The sequence below is a fragment of the Phyllostomus discolor genome, chromosome 15 (genome assembly GCF_004126475.2).
Source record: "Phyllostomus discolor isolate MPI-MPIP mPhyDis1 chromosome 15, mPhyDis1.pri.v3, whole genome shotgun sequence".
In the NCBI taxonomy this organism is placed as follows: Eukaryota; Metazoa; Chordata; class Mammalia; order Chiroptera; family Phyllostomidae; genus Phyllostomus; species Phyllostomus discolor.
In genome coordinates, this window is record NC_040917.2 from 1797100 (window position 1) to 1813761 (window position 16662).

Below are 16662 nucleotides of genomic sequence, written 5' to 3' on the forward strand. Positions count from 1 at the left end.
TCCACCCAGCTAGCTGATTTTTAGAAAGAATGGAAAGAAGATAAGACTCTTGTTGGGGGAGGGAGGATTGCGAGTTGGATCTATAAAGCAGGGAGGTTGTGGGAGGTCAGATTCTGGGGTATGGTGAGAGTAAACGTTAGTAAAGTGTGAGAGAATAGAGTTAACCACTACAGTACAGAGTTCAGGAAACTTTGAAATGGGCTAAGATTTGAGGGGGGGGGGGTGTTGTGAAGTAATTAAAATTGCATGGGGCAGCAGTTATTTACAGTAATATTATGGCAACATCCATATGGCAGAGTCTATGAGATCTAGGTAACAAAAATAGGAAGTACAGAACATCGAGTAGTGTGCTGATGGGACACAGGTGAGGTAAAGAACGGTAGATTAGTAATGCAGTCTAGAAAGAGATATCAGGGGAAAGCTTTCAGGTCATACAATATACCCAGCCTAGCAAAGTAGGCTATACAAAAAGAAGAGGGATATAAAAGTACTATTAAAAAAGATGTAGGGACACTGGAAAAATAATAATAATACAAATATGCAATAACTTGCAGGTTCTCTGTAATAGCAGAGTGGCATTTATCTCACTGTCCCAGCTGTTGCGATGCCCCTTGTTTGGGTTCAACTTTGGTCTTTTCACAGATCCAGGATTTTGTCTCACTTGTAGGTATTTAGGAAAAAAAATTAAAAAAGTAAAAAATAGAAAAGGCAGACGAAGGAAGGAAGAAGAGATAAAATTGGAGGACAGGAAGGAGGAAGGAATAAAGTAAGAGATCAGGTAAGAGAGGAAAAAGAAATCAGAAGAGAATAAAACAATAAAACTTAAAAACATTAAAAATTGTTAAAAAAATAGAATCAAATTAAAAAGTCTTTTGATTTCAAAGTGGCCAAACCGGTTTTTCTGCTCTTGCTGGTTGAGGCAGGCTGAAGGATGATTTATTTGTCTTTTCTTCCTTGGCCAGTGGAGTTCACACTGGCTCCTCAGCCTTGGGCTCTGGGTGTGGGAATCAGGTCTTTCCCCAGGGTTACTGCTGTGGGCTGGTGTGCGGGGACACTCACCTTGCAGGTGCGCTCGTGTGCTGGTGCGCTGGTGTGCCGTGGTGCCCGTGTGCTGGTGCGCCCCTCTGCTAGTGTGTCCGTGTGCTGGTGGGCCGGCGTGCCCATGCAGGGGTGCCCACAGCTGCAGGGAGGCTGGAGCCACCAATCACTTTAGGAGAATTCCCCAAACAGTGTCTGTGTCCATTCACTCCTTCCTCTTGAGAAATTCCTCCCGTTCAAGCCCGCCGCTCCCCACAGTGGCCTGGCCTCTCTCACCTCCAAACGCTCCAGGCAGACCGGTGACCGTGGGAGTCTGGGTCTGCTGCGCGACCCAGCCCCTCCGGTGTCCACTGCCTCCAGAGGTGCTCACAGCCCCCGTGTGTTTGCCAGCACATGGATTCCTCCCAGAGCCTCTCAGACCTTGATTGGCTGGGGAGGGAGCAGTTGTCCTGGCTCTCTCCCAAGGACCCTATGGTACTCCCAGCAGTGGCCCCGGGCCTGGTGCTGCAGCCCTGGGACCACACGCTTGTCATGGGACCCTACCTTGTTGCAGCACTCCCCTTAGGGTCCATTCCTTGTTGTTTTGGTACTGACACAATCCTTGGTCCTCTGTTTTCAAAAATGCTGAAATATGTTGGTTGCTTGCCTTTCTACTGCATAGATCGGTCAGGATTTTCTCCCCTGAGCAGAGGAAAGCCGAATCTGCTCCTTCCTACTCTGACGCCATCTTAGATCGAAAATCCATTTTTCTCTCTTTTTTAAAGATTTGTTTTTGTGCCAAGAATAGGGTTCATGAAGGAAGTGGTTGAGATCCTGCTGTTTGTCACAGAAATCCCAGGAAGCCTGGGGACATGCGTCATGTTTCCTGACTTATATTTTTAACCCTCTTGGGGATGAAAACAAGTCCCTAAAAGTGTAGACTCAGTGATTTTCTTGTATGACAATGCAACTCCCCAACCTGAGACAATCTACTTTTGTTTTTCACTTAAAAAATGTCTTGGTGCTTGTGCACCTGTACTGTACTTTGTACATCCATTCATTTCCTGATGGGCACTTAAGCTTCTTCCAGCATTTCGTCATTTTAAATTCTGCTGCTACGAACAATGTTGGGCATAGGTTCTTTAGAATATGTCTGTCAGGATTCTTAGTGTAGAAGGGTCTTCTAAGCTTTGGGACAACATGGATGGATCTGGAGAACACTATGGTAATAAAATAAGCCAGGCAGTGAAAGACAAATACCATATGATCTCACCTATAAGAAAAAAAAATCAACAAAATGAACAAGCAAGCAAAATTTAACCAGAAACATGGACATAAATAACAAACTGACTAACCAGGGGAGAGGTGGAAGAAATAATGGGGGTAGAGGGGATTGATTTTCAGGAAGATGTACAAAGGACACATGGAACAAACTAAAGGGAGGTAGGATCAATGTGGGGAAGTAGGCATGGCTGTGTTGGGGGAGTTATGGAGAAAATGGAAACAACTATACTTGAACAACAATAAAATGTGGAAAGAAAATGTCCTTTTGCTTTTCCCACAGCCACCGATTGCGAAGTATTGAGTATGTAGAGGGCAGATTCAGCCTCTTTGAGGCATTTAGGAGAGCCTGCACCATGAGGCAAGAGGGGTCATTTGTATGGAAAACCAACAGGATATGGCTTGGGTGAATTTTCAAGTGGAGTGGGGCAAGGCCTGAGGGAATCATGGGTACTGAGGGAATCACTACAGCATTAGCCCAGTTGGAGTGGACTCAGATATAACACTTTCAAGCTCTGTTGTGAGGGGGACTAAGGAGGGAAGAATGTCCTCAGATGGCTTCTTTGTGGGAGAATGTCCTCATCTCCAGCATAAGCTCTGAAGCCAGACAGTTGAGACCCTTCCTGAATGTCCCTAGCCCCTTTCAAACTGCTGCCCCAAGGCTGAAGGTTAGAGCTTGTGAGTTGGTGTAAGTCTGTGTCAGGCCCCTTCAGAGAAAGACCTGGACATCAGCATCTCTCCATCTCAGTCAGTCATTATCATTACTGATTTTCCAGGGTGATTCCTTATATATGATAAGTTCTCTAAACTTTAACTTTCTACGGTTTTTCTTCAACTATTAGGAAAGTAAATGATAGTTTTAAGATCAGTACTTAAGGCATTGTAGGACTTGATTCAAATATAATTGAGCCATATGACGATTGCCATTGAATTGAAGTGTACTTTTCTCTGTTTTTTGTTTCCTTTCCTTACACTGTTCATGAAGTATCTTGTTGTTGTTGTTGTTGTTTTTCTTTTCTTTTATGTGCTTCTTTAATGGTCAACGTCTGTTTTGTCTTTTGAGTTAAATAAATACTCTTAATTTTATATCTGTCCATGGCTGAATTCCCTGTTGGGGCACATGCATGGGTTGTGAGCTAGGTCCCCAGCAGGGGGCACATGTGAGGCCATCTTACATGATGTTTCCTGTTTTTCCTCACCCCTCTGTCTAAGAATAAATCAATTATTTTTTTAAAAAAAGATGTTCTAAGTTAAATGTAATATTTGAAATAATACGGTCCATACCTTCCTGTTTCTTTGTGGCAACCTTTGCCCACATTCTGCTCTAGCATGCCATGGCACGCAGAGGTACACACCATCTCCTCCAGAAAGCAGTAGTGTCCTGCAGAGGAGGGCAGTGCAGGCAAACCTTTCTTTGTGCTCTGGGAGCCTGCCACCCCTGCTACCAACAGATCCGCACAGGGGGGGTGGCTGTGATTTGTATAGTACCAATGCTCACACACTGCCACCTATGGAGAAAGCCCTTGTGAAAACTGACATTCAGACCACTCTTGCTGTTGAGTGCTATGGAAGAGAAGCTCCATGTTCTGGTTTGGCTTCCAAACACTTCCTAGATGTAGCAGCTGGTGTCATAGATGAAGATTATGGAGGAAATGCTGGTGTTGTACTGTTCAATTTTGGAAAAGGAAACTTTGATGTTAAAAGGGTGACCACATCGCACATCACACTTGTGAACAGGTTTATTATACAGAAATAGGGGAAGTTCAAGATTTGGAAGACATTGAATGGGGTTCTGGAGGTTTTGGTTCCACTGGAAAAAAATGAAATATATGCTTAAAACAGAAAGTGACAAAACATATTTTTTTCTTAAAAATAAAAAGCTTTCTGTTTAGTGTTTTGGTGCTTAACCAACCTTTAGCTTCCTAAACTACCTAGTTCTCTTATAACCAAGGAAAGGGCACATTTTTGTTTTTCTACATTTGATTGTTGTATAGACAGACGTACATGATAACTTAACACACATTACATTTTCAGTCAAATGTGTATCAGTTACTGACTCCCCACAGAATTCTATTATTTAATTCAGTAAATGCTGGCCTGGAACAACCACTGTCCTGCAGTGACCCTGGGATGCTGCAGATGGCTCATCAAACATGAGAAAAACATACACAGAAACAACCAGGTCCTGTGGGGAATGAGGGATGTAATGGCCACTCTCTGTATTGAGGAGCACCTTGGCCACCCTCCTTAGGGGAGAGAGCCTCATTCTCACTCCGGAGCAGGCTGTCATTGGGTTTGTTTACACAGGAATTCAGGTAAAGCTCATTAATCATTGCCAGGAAGTAAGGATCAACCAATAGATAACAAAGAAGGCTGAGGGCATATTTTGATGCAGGGCCAGATAGCTAAAGAGCTGTAAATCTTTGAGGATGAAACCTACTTCTTGCTTGAACCCTTATCATTCCATTGAGATAATTCTAAACAAAGCAGGTTTCACAGAATTTTACCTATTCCTTCTTAGGCCTGATTACCTGGGGAACCCGCCCTTTCCAGCACAGTGCTGCAGCACCCTCTGTCATTGTTTCAGGCTTAGGTGGAGCAAGGGAAGTAAGGCAGCCAAGAGATTAGGAGATTTTCAAGCAGGCAATGAGGACTCAGGATATGTCAAAGCCAAGGGCGAGGATCCATCGCCCCCTTTGCTGTAGCCCAAAGTCCTTTCTTTGGGGGCCTCCCACATGATCGTGCCTATCTTAGATTGTTCCCCACTTGGGAATCTTACCCGGCATTGGCTAACCTTCTAAGCATTGAGAGCCAGGCAGGATGAAGGAAAAGGATCAGAAGCAGCACCAATGCCAGGGAGATAAGCTTTTGTCTCCTTGGTGGCTTATGGTCCAAGGCCATTCCCTCAGCCTTAGCCTTGGTGGGGGTTGCAGCTTCTTATACCAGGCAGGGCAGTTTCCAACACTCACCCTTGAACAGCTTAATTTTCAGTTTACTTTACAATGATAAGCAAAGCATTTTATGCACCTGATTGGATATTTTTTACAGATTCGTACATAAACTGGACTAAACATTAATAAAAAGTTAAAGTTAAAAAGCAAAATATTTATAGTTGTCTCATTTATATGTTTTTATTTTATTTTTTCATAAGAAATCGTGTAAATAAATATCTACCTTCTTCTTTCTTCTAGTGGTACAGTAAAGTCACATTAAGATTGTTTGTTTAATTGTGCATCTGAATTCTGGAAACCTCTATCTGGCAGAAATGTGCCAATATCAAATTAACAACAAATACCTGATTTTACATAAAACAAAGGCCCAGGCAACTACCTTTTCTTTTCTCTGAGTTGCACTCCATTAGATCTCCCCTAAGTGGAAGTCTGTGGAATGTGTCTTTGTGACTCAAGTGCTTCACTTAGAACAGGTTCTAGTTTGACTTTGTGGTACCAGGTGAAAACATATTGTCTATTTCCGGGCAGAGCAGTATCCCATTGTGTATATGTACTACATTTTTATAACTTTTTGAACAATTTTATTCATGTCTAGAGATAGGGTAAGAGAAAAAGAAAGAGAGGGAAACACTAGTGTGTTTTTGCTTCTTGTGCAACACCTATTAGGGACCTGGCCTGAAACCCTGGCATGAGCCCTGACTTGAAGCTGAAGCAGGAACTCTTTTGTTCACAGTCCAGTACTCCATCCACTGAGCCACAACAGCTGGCACTGAATATACTACATTTTTTAATGTATTCATCCATTTACCTGGTGGATGTTTCCACCTGCCAGGCTTTTGTATTTAATCCTACCATTGATACATATATGCACCTGTCTCTTTAGAATCATTAATTGAATATTTTGGGGTGACATATATCCTGTGACACTTACATATGTAGACAACACCCAAACCAACTGAGCAGTGGGTGAGATGGAAAAAATTCTCTTAATTCAATTAATTTACATTTCTTTCATGCCTTGATATACCATTTCTAGTGCAACATAAGATTTCATTGCATATATTTCAGTTTATTTTTCTATTCACCTGTTCACGTATATCTTCATTGATTTTAATTTTTGGAATTTATGAATGATTTTTCTAAAAATAGTCCCATGCAGATAAAATTTTTACCTCTTTAGTTAAATACTATAGAGCACATTTTTTTTTGAATTATGTAATAAGCATATGCTTTATTGTTTGAGGACTTCTTAACCCTTCCCAAGGGACTGTAGCAATTTGTATTTCCAACAATAAGGAATGAGAGCTCCATATGCCCCACATGGACAGCAGTATTTGCTTTTCACAGTGTTCTGGATTATGACCCTTCCAGCTGGGGTTTCATGTTGCTTGAATCTGCACCTTCTTCAATTTTCCTTCTTTTAATGTTCATTTCCTAAAAGACATAAGATGTTTAGAGTCTTTTAGACACTATATATATATATATATATATATATATATATATATATATATATAATATGTATTTCTAGAGAGGGGTAAAAGAAAGGGAGAGAAACATCGATGCCTAAAAAAACACATTGATCAGTGGTCTCCCACACCACCAATGGGAATCTGGAGCCAAACCCAGGCCTGTGCCCTTACCAAGAATCAAACTGCTGTCATTTTGTTTCAAAGGCATGTGCTGATTACAAATATATATATATTTATATTTATATTTATATTTATCAGCTCATGGGTTCTCCTTTTCCCTCATGATGATACTTGCTTTTTCCTTTGTTGCTTTTTTCTTAATATTTCATTTGAGATATCAGTTAAAATGTTAATACTATGAATTTGAGAAACAAAGTTGGTTTACAACTTGCCTTGAAAAGTATGTGGTCTCCTGAGCTTCCATGCTTCAGTGTGTTGACCACCAGCCTGCAAACTAAAGGGTCGCCAGTTGGATTTCCATTCTGGGGCAAATGCCTGGATTGCAAACCAGGCCCCCAGAAGCGGCTGCACAAGAGGTAACCACACATGGATGTTTCTCTCTCTCTCTTTCTCTCTCCCTTCCCCTCTATAAAAATAAATAGAATCTTGACAAAAAATTAGGAAGTGCATACAATTAATTGTTTGTAATTGTTCAGTAACATGGAACTTAGATTTGCAGTCTGTTTTTTTTTTCATAATTTCCATAAACACATCATGACCAATTGGTTGAAGGTGACATGTTGAGAGATAATGTTTTTTGGTGTAACAAGGTCTGTTCAGCAAGTATACAGACGTGTAATATGAAAACTGAACCTGGCCCACACTGTAGGGATAAGCCCTTACTGGGAATCGAATTGGTGATCCTTTGTTTCAGAGGCGCCAGCACTTGATCCATTGAGCACACAAGGCAGTGCTTCCTGTTTTTCCATCAGACTGTTTTGTGTTTTTTTTGGTCTTGTGTAAGTTCCTTCTATCCTTTGAATGTTTAGCATTATTTGTGGGTATCATCCACTATTCACTAGATTGGTTTGTTTTCTTGATGATTTCCATTGTTGTGCAAAAACTTATTTTATTGTAGTCTTGTTTATTTTTTCTCCTGTCTGCTCTACCCACCATGTTATATCTAAAAGAATATGTTTTAAGAGTCATGACAGAGTTTGTCAGCTGCCCTTTCTTCTAGTGTTTTCATGGTTTTAGGTCTTAAATTTAAGTTGTAATCCACTTGAAGTTTATTTTGGTACATGTCATAACAAAATGGCCCACTTATAATATTTTGTGTGTATTGGTTCAGTTTATCTCAGACCATTTATGATAGAATCTGTCTGATCTCATTGTATATTCCTGATTTTTTTCATAAATTAATTAATGACATATATTTGTTCATTTGAAAAATTGGGTTACTTGTTTTATCATTATGTTTTGTAAAAATCCCTTCATGTAACCTGGTACACTTTGCAGAAATTTTCTTCCTTCTATAGGGTGTGATTTTATCCCATTGGTCATTTGCTTTAATGTGCAGGTGTTTTTATTTTTGGTGTAATATAAGTCATTTACTTTTCCTGGTTTATATTTCCCTTGGGTGTTAAAATAAAAAAAATAATGTCCTACAAACTCTCCTTTTAGTGAATTAAGAGCTATTAGCTTTTTCCCTGCCCCTAGTGGCTCAGTTTGTGGAGCAAAATCCCTTAAAGCTAAGGTATCTGGTTTACTTCTGGGAAAAGGAATGTGCCTGGGTTGTTGGGCCTCTTACCTGGCTGGGGACATAAACAGGCAACTGCTTGATGTTTCTGTATTTTCAAGTATTTTTCAATTTGACTATTCTGTTTTTCAGCTTCCCATTCTGTGTTTGTCTTACTTTTACATTTTCTCTGTTTTGATTTTTATTTTGGTCATTTACAGGTTTACTAATATTAAGTAGTTGTCATATTTTGATATGTTTCTATATTCATGTGGGTATTTTCACTTCTTTATCCTGTAGGTATTACATTTCAATACACCTAGTGCCAATATTGTAGATGTAGTTTAATTTTCTGATTTGAATTGTTTTTCTGTTTGGTGTCTTGATATATTTGTTGAATTTCATAACTGTAAACAACTAGGGTTTATGAACTTGCTTTCTTCAGCTTAAGAGGAAAAAAGTAACACTCACCCCTAGTTTCAACTCTAATTTAGGTAAATGCAAGTGGTGTGTGTTGGTTTTTGACTGTGTGTAAGGAGCAACTTTAATATAGTGTCAGTTTCTTTCTCAAAGCTGAGGGTATCTTTTTATGCTTGATATTGATCTTCAGTCCACTAGTGTCTGTGGTATTTCAAGTATCACCCTTCCTGTTCAGTGTGCACTTTAATGTATGCACCATATCTTCTTATGGTGTGAGCACTGTGTGCCCTGCCAAACAGAAACACATATTTTGCAGATACTTGAAAACAGTGAGATCATTGAAAACACTGGACCCTCTATGTGTCTAGAAAAGAACTTAGATATGGAGTTTTCTAATATTATTTCCATTGTGTGCCAGGGAACGTGAGCTCAGTTTTTGCTAAGAGTAAGCAACTGTTGTTCCTTTTCTATGTGCCTTTTTCTCATTGTACCATAATTGGTCTTGCTACAAACATTTAGATTTTTCTGAAGTACTCAACACTGTGATTTGTTTAAAATTTCCTTGTAAGTTCAATGTACACTGACCTGTGTTTCACACCTGTGAACCTTTATTTTGTGTCTTTCAGCTATGTCATCTGCAGACAACCAGGACTTTTCTCTAAGGTCAGGAAGAGAAGATTTATTCTTTGAAGCAACACTGGTAAGATATGAGAGGTGTGCCTTTGATGCTGATAAAGGAGTATGTGACAAGATAGAAAAGATGTTTAAATGGACAGACCTAATTTTGGAAAATTATACATGAAAAATTATTCTTATCTAAAGATGTGAGAAACATTACAAATTTCGGAAAACTTCTAATTTAAAACAGCTACATTTTCAGATCAATGTGTTTCCAAATAAGAAGACTTAAAATAATGTTTCAAGTGTATTCATTCTTGTAAAGTGCAAGTGGCAAACACAGGACCTCCAGGCCAAATGTGGCCCTCCCCCTTCTGTTATCCAGCCCAGCACCTTGTTTATAACCGGTGGCAGTAGCAATCTCCTTGCCCCTAGTGAAGGAATGGTTACATTTACCTGATCCTAAAACCACATGTGGCCCACTGAAGGGAACCTGGAGGCTGATGTGACCCCTGGGAAAATGAGTTTTACATCCCTGTCCTAAAGTCAGTCTGCAAAATCTAGGAAATCTACCAATTTGTGGTGTGTGTAATCATTTCAATTGTTTAAAACGTAGAATGAGAATAAATTATCAGTCAATATTTTTTTATAATGTGGTCCTTTAATATTCATGTATAAAGCTTAAATGGGATCAATTTGATATTGCCTTTACTAAGGAAATATGCTTCTTTTAGAAATAACATTTTTTGTTTAATTGCATAATATTTTAATCTACTTGGGAGTGATTTTAATACAACCAACATGGTTTAATAGGGATTGCAGAATGCTTATTTGGGAATAAGTACGCATGTTTAATGAAGTCACGGATCTCACAGAAGGCCTTTCTGTGTTCAATGTTCACTAGAGTACATGGGACTCAGACAGAAGTACTCAATGCAATTCCAATTGGAAGAATTCTATCCACAGGTCAAATCCTAATGTACACCAGAAGACTCCATTTTCTTAGAGCCATTATGAAGTTGGTAAAGTCTTTGACCAAATATCAAATCACGATACTCATCAGGATTTTCCTATTGTGAAGCTGAAAACCAAGCAAAGTAAATATATCACATGTTTAAAGGAGTCTTCAAGTAGCACTGAAGAATCTAATATTGCTATTGGAGAGAAAGTTTAAGGATATTTATCATGCATGAAAGTCTTCAATCAAATTCCTAATCTAAATACACATAACAAAATAGATTCTGAAAAACTACACAAGTTAAAGACTGTGGTAAAACAGGCCATTGTTTTTCAGGAGTAAATCAACATAAAAAAGCTTATCCTGCACAAAAGGCTGATATGTGCAAATAATGTGGCAATGCATTTAGGATTACCTCGACCCTTACTCATCAGCAAAGATTTCACACTGGACACGGGCCTGGTAAATATGGAGAATGTGCTAAAGCTTTTAGCCAGTTTTCAGATTTCAATGAATATCAAAAAAATCATAAAGGAAAGAAAATTTTTGAATGTAGTGAAGGAGACAGTGCCTTTACAGAGTTCGGTAGTCTTGCACAAGATCACAGAATTCATACTGGAGAAAAGCATTAAGAGTGTAGAGAATGTGGAAAAGCCTTTAGGTGGTCCTCAACCTTTACTTGTCATCAGAGTTCACACTGCAGATAAACCTTGTGAACGTATACAATGTGACAAAGCAGTTACACAGTCTTCAAACCTTAATTGCCACCAAAAAGTTCATACTGGAAAGAACTCTTATAAATGTACATATTGTGGGGAAGTATTTAAAAACTCCTCAGGCCTTACTTGACATCAGAAAATTCATACCAGCAAGAAACCTTATGAATGTACACAGTGTGGCAAAAGGTATGGCCAGACTGGACATCTGACTCAACATCAGAAAATTCATTCTGGCAAGAAGCCTTATGAATGTACATAATGTGGCAAAACCTTTCGTCAGACTGCACACCTGACACAACATCAGAAAATTCATTCTGGAGAGAAGCCTTATGAATGTACAGAATGTGGGAAAGCCTTTAGGCACCAATCAACACTTACTCAACATCAGAAAATTCACACTGGAGAGAAGTGTTATGAATGTACACAATGTTGGAAAGCCTTTAGACACAAGGGAACACTTATTAATCATCAGAAAATTCATACCGGAGAGAAGCGTTATAAATGTACACAATGTGGAAAAGCCTTTATCTGGACCTCACAACTTACTCAACATCTGAAAATTCACACTGGAGAGAATCCTTATGAATGTACACAGTGTGGGAAAGCCTTTAGCCAGACTGCACACCTGACTCAACATCAGAAAATTCACACTGGAGAGAAGTCTCATGAATGTACACAATGTTGGAAAGCCTTTACACACCGGGGAACACTTACTAACCATCAGAAAAGTCATACTGGAGAGAAGCCCTATGAATGTACACAATGTGGCAAAGCCTTTAGACACCAGGGAACACTTACTAATCATCAGAAAATTCATACTGGAGAGAAACCCTATGAATGTACACAATGTGGCATTGCATTTACACGCTCCTCAATCCTTATTCTACATCAGAGAGGCCAGTCCCATAAAAAGGTTTGTGTATGTAAAATATGTGGTAAAGCCTTTCACCAGTCCTGTGAGTTTTCTTGTCATCAGAAAATTCATAGAGGAGAGAAACCTTGTAAGTTTTGAGTATGTAATAAATCACTTTATATTTCTCAAACCTTTCTCAACATCAAATAATTCACACATAAGAAATGCCTTACTTACATACCTAATGTGACTAAAATTTTAATCAGCCCTCAATTCTCATTCATCATAAAATGTATTTATACTGTAGTGAAACCTTTTAAATGTACATAATGACATAAATCTTTTAGCCACTTCCAACCTTTACTTATCTTCAGAGAATTCATACTGGACACAAGGCTTATAAATGTGGACTCTCTGGCAACACTTTATGACATTAGGTCATTCGCAGTGGAAAGAAGCCATATAAAAGTTGTTTAAAAAAAGTATTTTAGTGGTCAGAGCTGCATTACCCAGAATGGGAGAGACCCATCTGGAGAAAAACTGTACAAATGCAAAAATTATGGCAGTATTTTAACCTATAATCAAAGCATAGTCACCAAATTAGAGCTTTTTTCAACATTCACTTCTTATGTGGCATGTGAGATTTCACACTATAAAAAACATAGAAAGGAAAATTGTAGAAAATCATATATGTGGACCTACAGTGTCATTTTGTATTGGAATGGATATTGGGGTGAGATTCTACATTCATAAAGAAAGAAAGACTTTTGTGAATTTACACAGTTCCCATAATCACAAAGAACTTATACATGAAAGTGGCTTGAAAAGTATAAAAATTCATGCATATATGTAAATGAAAAGCACTTTCAAAATATTGTAATTCAGAGTAGAGATTTAATGATAGCTTTCAGGTATTGCTCTAAAGCAGAATACTTATTATAGAGAATCACAGAAAGTTTAAAAATATAAATCAGTGATTTTTAGTGTGCTCAAAAATGTCAAGAGGATCGATGTCTAGTTAGGTATAATTACTCAGAATATCAACTACTGTATATTGAACGCATTTGTAATATTTTGACAAGGGTATATTTAATTGATCCCAGTCCCTTAGCAGTTGATGCTACTGTTTTATTCCTGGTATATGTGTGGAGTCAGTGGGTTCATTGCTGGTTCCTTAACAACCTAGGAACTTGCGTCACTCACCTAATGTACAGCATCATTCTGTAGAAGATTGAGGACAGTATAATAAACAATGTATCAAAAAATCTAAATGAAGTTGCTCTTTTAAGGTTTCTCAGCATTTTGTTTTATATTACAATGTAAGCCATGCTATTTTGCGTAATGTTAAGACACAGCAATGTGGAAAATTTTAAATACTTTTCTAAACCTTTTAAGAAAATGTGAATTTATTAAAATCCTGATGTATCTTCATGATAGCCATTGTTGAGTATTAGTTGATATGGTTGGAATAAATAGTCATCCAAGATATGTGAGTGAATATGGGCAGTTCATGCCTTAGTGCAGAACATTGTTGTACATCCACTTTTGCTCAACAGTTAGCCTCCAGTTAGAAAACAACAACAAACTGTTGTATGAGATGATAATTTACAGGAACAGTAATACTCCCCAAATATTTCCCGTGTGTGTGGTGAGAAAATGTAACATAATTGTACTGATTTTTTTTTTATTTAGATGATGTGTGGACTTACATTTTTATTAATAAAGGTGAATATACTGGAACATTTTAATGTCTCTAACGTTACACAGGTTTACAAATAACAATGTGTTGTTTGGTAATGCAATGCAGTTATGGCATTAGCAGTTTGATTTCTTGGTGGCCCCTGATATTAAATAATGTGGAAAATTTCCCCATATTGATATATTCTATTGTGCCTACTGGAACATTCTCATAACAAGTGTAGATGGTATGTGTTTTTTGAAGAGTTCAGCTATGCTACATTATAATATTGCTGTCATGGCATTTATTTTCTGTAACTAGGATCTTTGAACCGCCACAACCTTACCCTGCAATTTCACGTACCAGGCAGAATCTCACAGAGTCACAGTAAAATGTCCCTTGTTGACCTGACTTACTGGCAGCTGCACTGAGCAACACGCTTCCTTCCACCTCAGGCCTTTCACCAGGAATAACCATTAGATAAGATCTCTTCACACTTTACCAAGATGCTATCATTTTGCTTCATTTTGAACAATCTAAACTTAGTTCAAGAAACCCAAACTCCTCTGCATATGAACCCTAATGAATAACATGTCCTGGGGTCTCCTACAGTCTCCCAGCATCTGGCCTCATCCTCACATGTAGCTGCTGCAGGCCTGCAGGCTGTGTACATGTCCCAGGCTCTGTGGGAAAGAAGATGTGCTTCAATTCATCTTGTGGTCTTTTATAGAACTGCCCCTTACTATCCAGAACCAGGGTGCGCTGCTTAAAAATGCTAATTATTTTTAAATATTTTATTTACTTATTTATTATTAAGAGAATGAAACGAGGGGCAGTAAGAGAGGGAGAGAAACAGCAATGTGTGGTTGCCTCACACATGGTCCCACAGGGGACCTGGCCCACAACCCAGGCATGTGCCCTGACTGGGAGTTGAACTGGCCACCCTTTGATTCTCAGCCCATTCTCCAACCACTCAGGTACACCGGCAAGACCAATCCTATTTTCCAAAAGTGGAGACAACTGTTCCTCAACAACACCAAAATATTTTTTAAGAAGTGCAAACAAGTGTAATTTCAGAGTATGGATTCATATTTTTGTAATTACATCAATAAAGTTTATGTTTATTGATTCACATTAACAAGCAATATATCTTGACTATGCTATACTATTACTATTTGACAGTTTATAGGATTCAAAGACAATGGATCTGGACTTAATTTTAGTATCAATGCTTGCAGTGACATCTAATCGCTTACTGAATATTTATGATCTCCTTTCTTTACTGAAAAATGAAAGTGTTCATTTCTTATTTATTTTTACTTTTGATTTTATGGTTTGTCCAAGTACAGTTGTCTACATTTATTTCCCAACTCTCTCCACTGATTCCACTCTCCTTCACTTTTGTCCATGTGTTCTTTTATAGCTGTTCCTGAAAACCCTTCTAACTTTTCCTCTCATGATTCCCTCCCAAGTCCCCTCTGGTTACTGTCAGATAGCTCTTAATTTCAATGTTTCTCAGTTCTGTTCTTTTTATTAGGACAACATTTTTGTCTTGATTTAGGCCACCTCCCTGTGCTTATTTCTATATAGGGTGAAGCTGCTATGTTCCTGGGCCTTTAAGGTGGACTTATGTAGTGAGTGTCCTACAGAATCCACTGGCACAGGCTCCCTGTTCACCCGAGCTGGGGTCTCTTGTTGTGCCCTCCTTACCACTGTGGGCAGTGTACACACTGCTTTTGTCATTTAGCCTTGACTTCTTTTGTACTTGAATGGGATGGGTTTGCACGTGGGCCAGTCGACTATGGGGAGAAGCCACAACAATAAACCTCGAACCCCAAGTGATGTGGTGCATAAGATGTTTAGGAGTCAACCCCTCAAAGTTGGACCTACTTCAGTGCGATTGTGGTTACCAGTAAGACTGCTATTCCAGTTTGTTACTTGAGGTTGTTGGTGGTGCTTTGGCATGAAATGAGCTGTCTGTCCCATGTCCTAGTTTGGGGACGTCCACCTGTGCTGCCATTTCTGCTCTGCCAGGTGACTTGCTATGAAATACAAAAAGGTCTTTGGATGGCTGCTACTTTTGTTTGTCTTAGAGGTGCCCAGGAGAAGTCAAACTGAGAAACTGGCCTGCTGTGGTTGACATCAGGCAAAAGTCACATTGCAGGTGTTATGGAATATGCAGCAGTCAGGTCGACTGTTTGATGGATATTAGAAAAGAATAACACAGTATCAGCACAGGACAACTGTATGGAAAAGCTTCTGGAAAATGCTTGGGTCGGCCTGCGGTTTTGGTGGTGGAAGATATCAGGGGATCACCAGAGCAAAGATAACAGCTATAGTCAGGTGGTAGGTCTCTCAGGTATGGTGCCAGTACTACTGAGTGTTGTGGTGGTGTGGGGTGTTTTTGCAGAAAGGAACAATTACCTCTGACAGCACATCTGTCTGAGAGAAAGTTGAACCACCAGCTCTCACACCATGCCAAACCTGTAATGTGCTCTCTGCATGTCTCACTCCTGCCATGATAGTGAAACTCAGAGTGATTGAGTCTTTGTAATTCCATTCTCATGCTCTTTAAGGAAAACATGGGGGACTCCAGGTACCTGCCATGTCCCTCCAGCAAACTGTCAAGAGTTTCTATAACCAGAGGTGATGGGGACGTGTCTTCCCACCAGTGGCAAGGGGGGTCAGGGGATTTAGGAGTCATGCTGGGAACCATTGCTGTTTAGTGGAAACTTATGTAGCCAAGCTATCTTTCCCTATTTTTAACCACCAAACAAAATTGGGGATATGGGACCTACAATTCTTTGCCCCTTCTACCCATTTCTATGTGCCTTTGTCTATGTTTATTTGTATGACTGTTGTTGAGCCAAATCAGGTGATTTCGGATTAATGGTGGTTCTGTAGTTTAGTTGTAATTCTGAAGTGCTGGTTGAACATTTGAGTATAGGGTTTACCTTTTCTGTAATCTTGATCACAACTCCTAGGATTCCTTATTTTAGATTATATGTATATGATATCTG

At 39.1% G+C, this 16662-nt stretch overlaps 1 protein-coding gene across 1 annotated transcript in view; it reads left to right on the forward strand.

Annotated features, from left to right (window-relative positions):
• Positions 1 to 16662, forward strand: part of LOC114489643 (zinc finger protein 501-like) — a 40908-nt gene that overhangs the window by 11910 nt on the left and 12336 nt on the right. Inside the window, 2 exon segments of the mRNA XM_036016175.1 lie at positions 9443 to 9516; positions 11248 to 11878. Of these exon segments, the coding sequence (XP_035872068.1) occupies positions 9443 to 9516; positions 11248 to 11878 (705 nt within the window).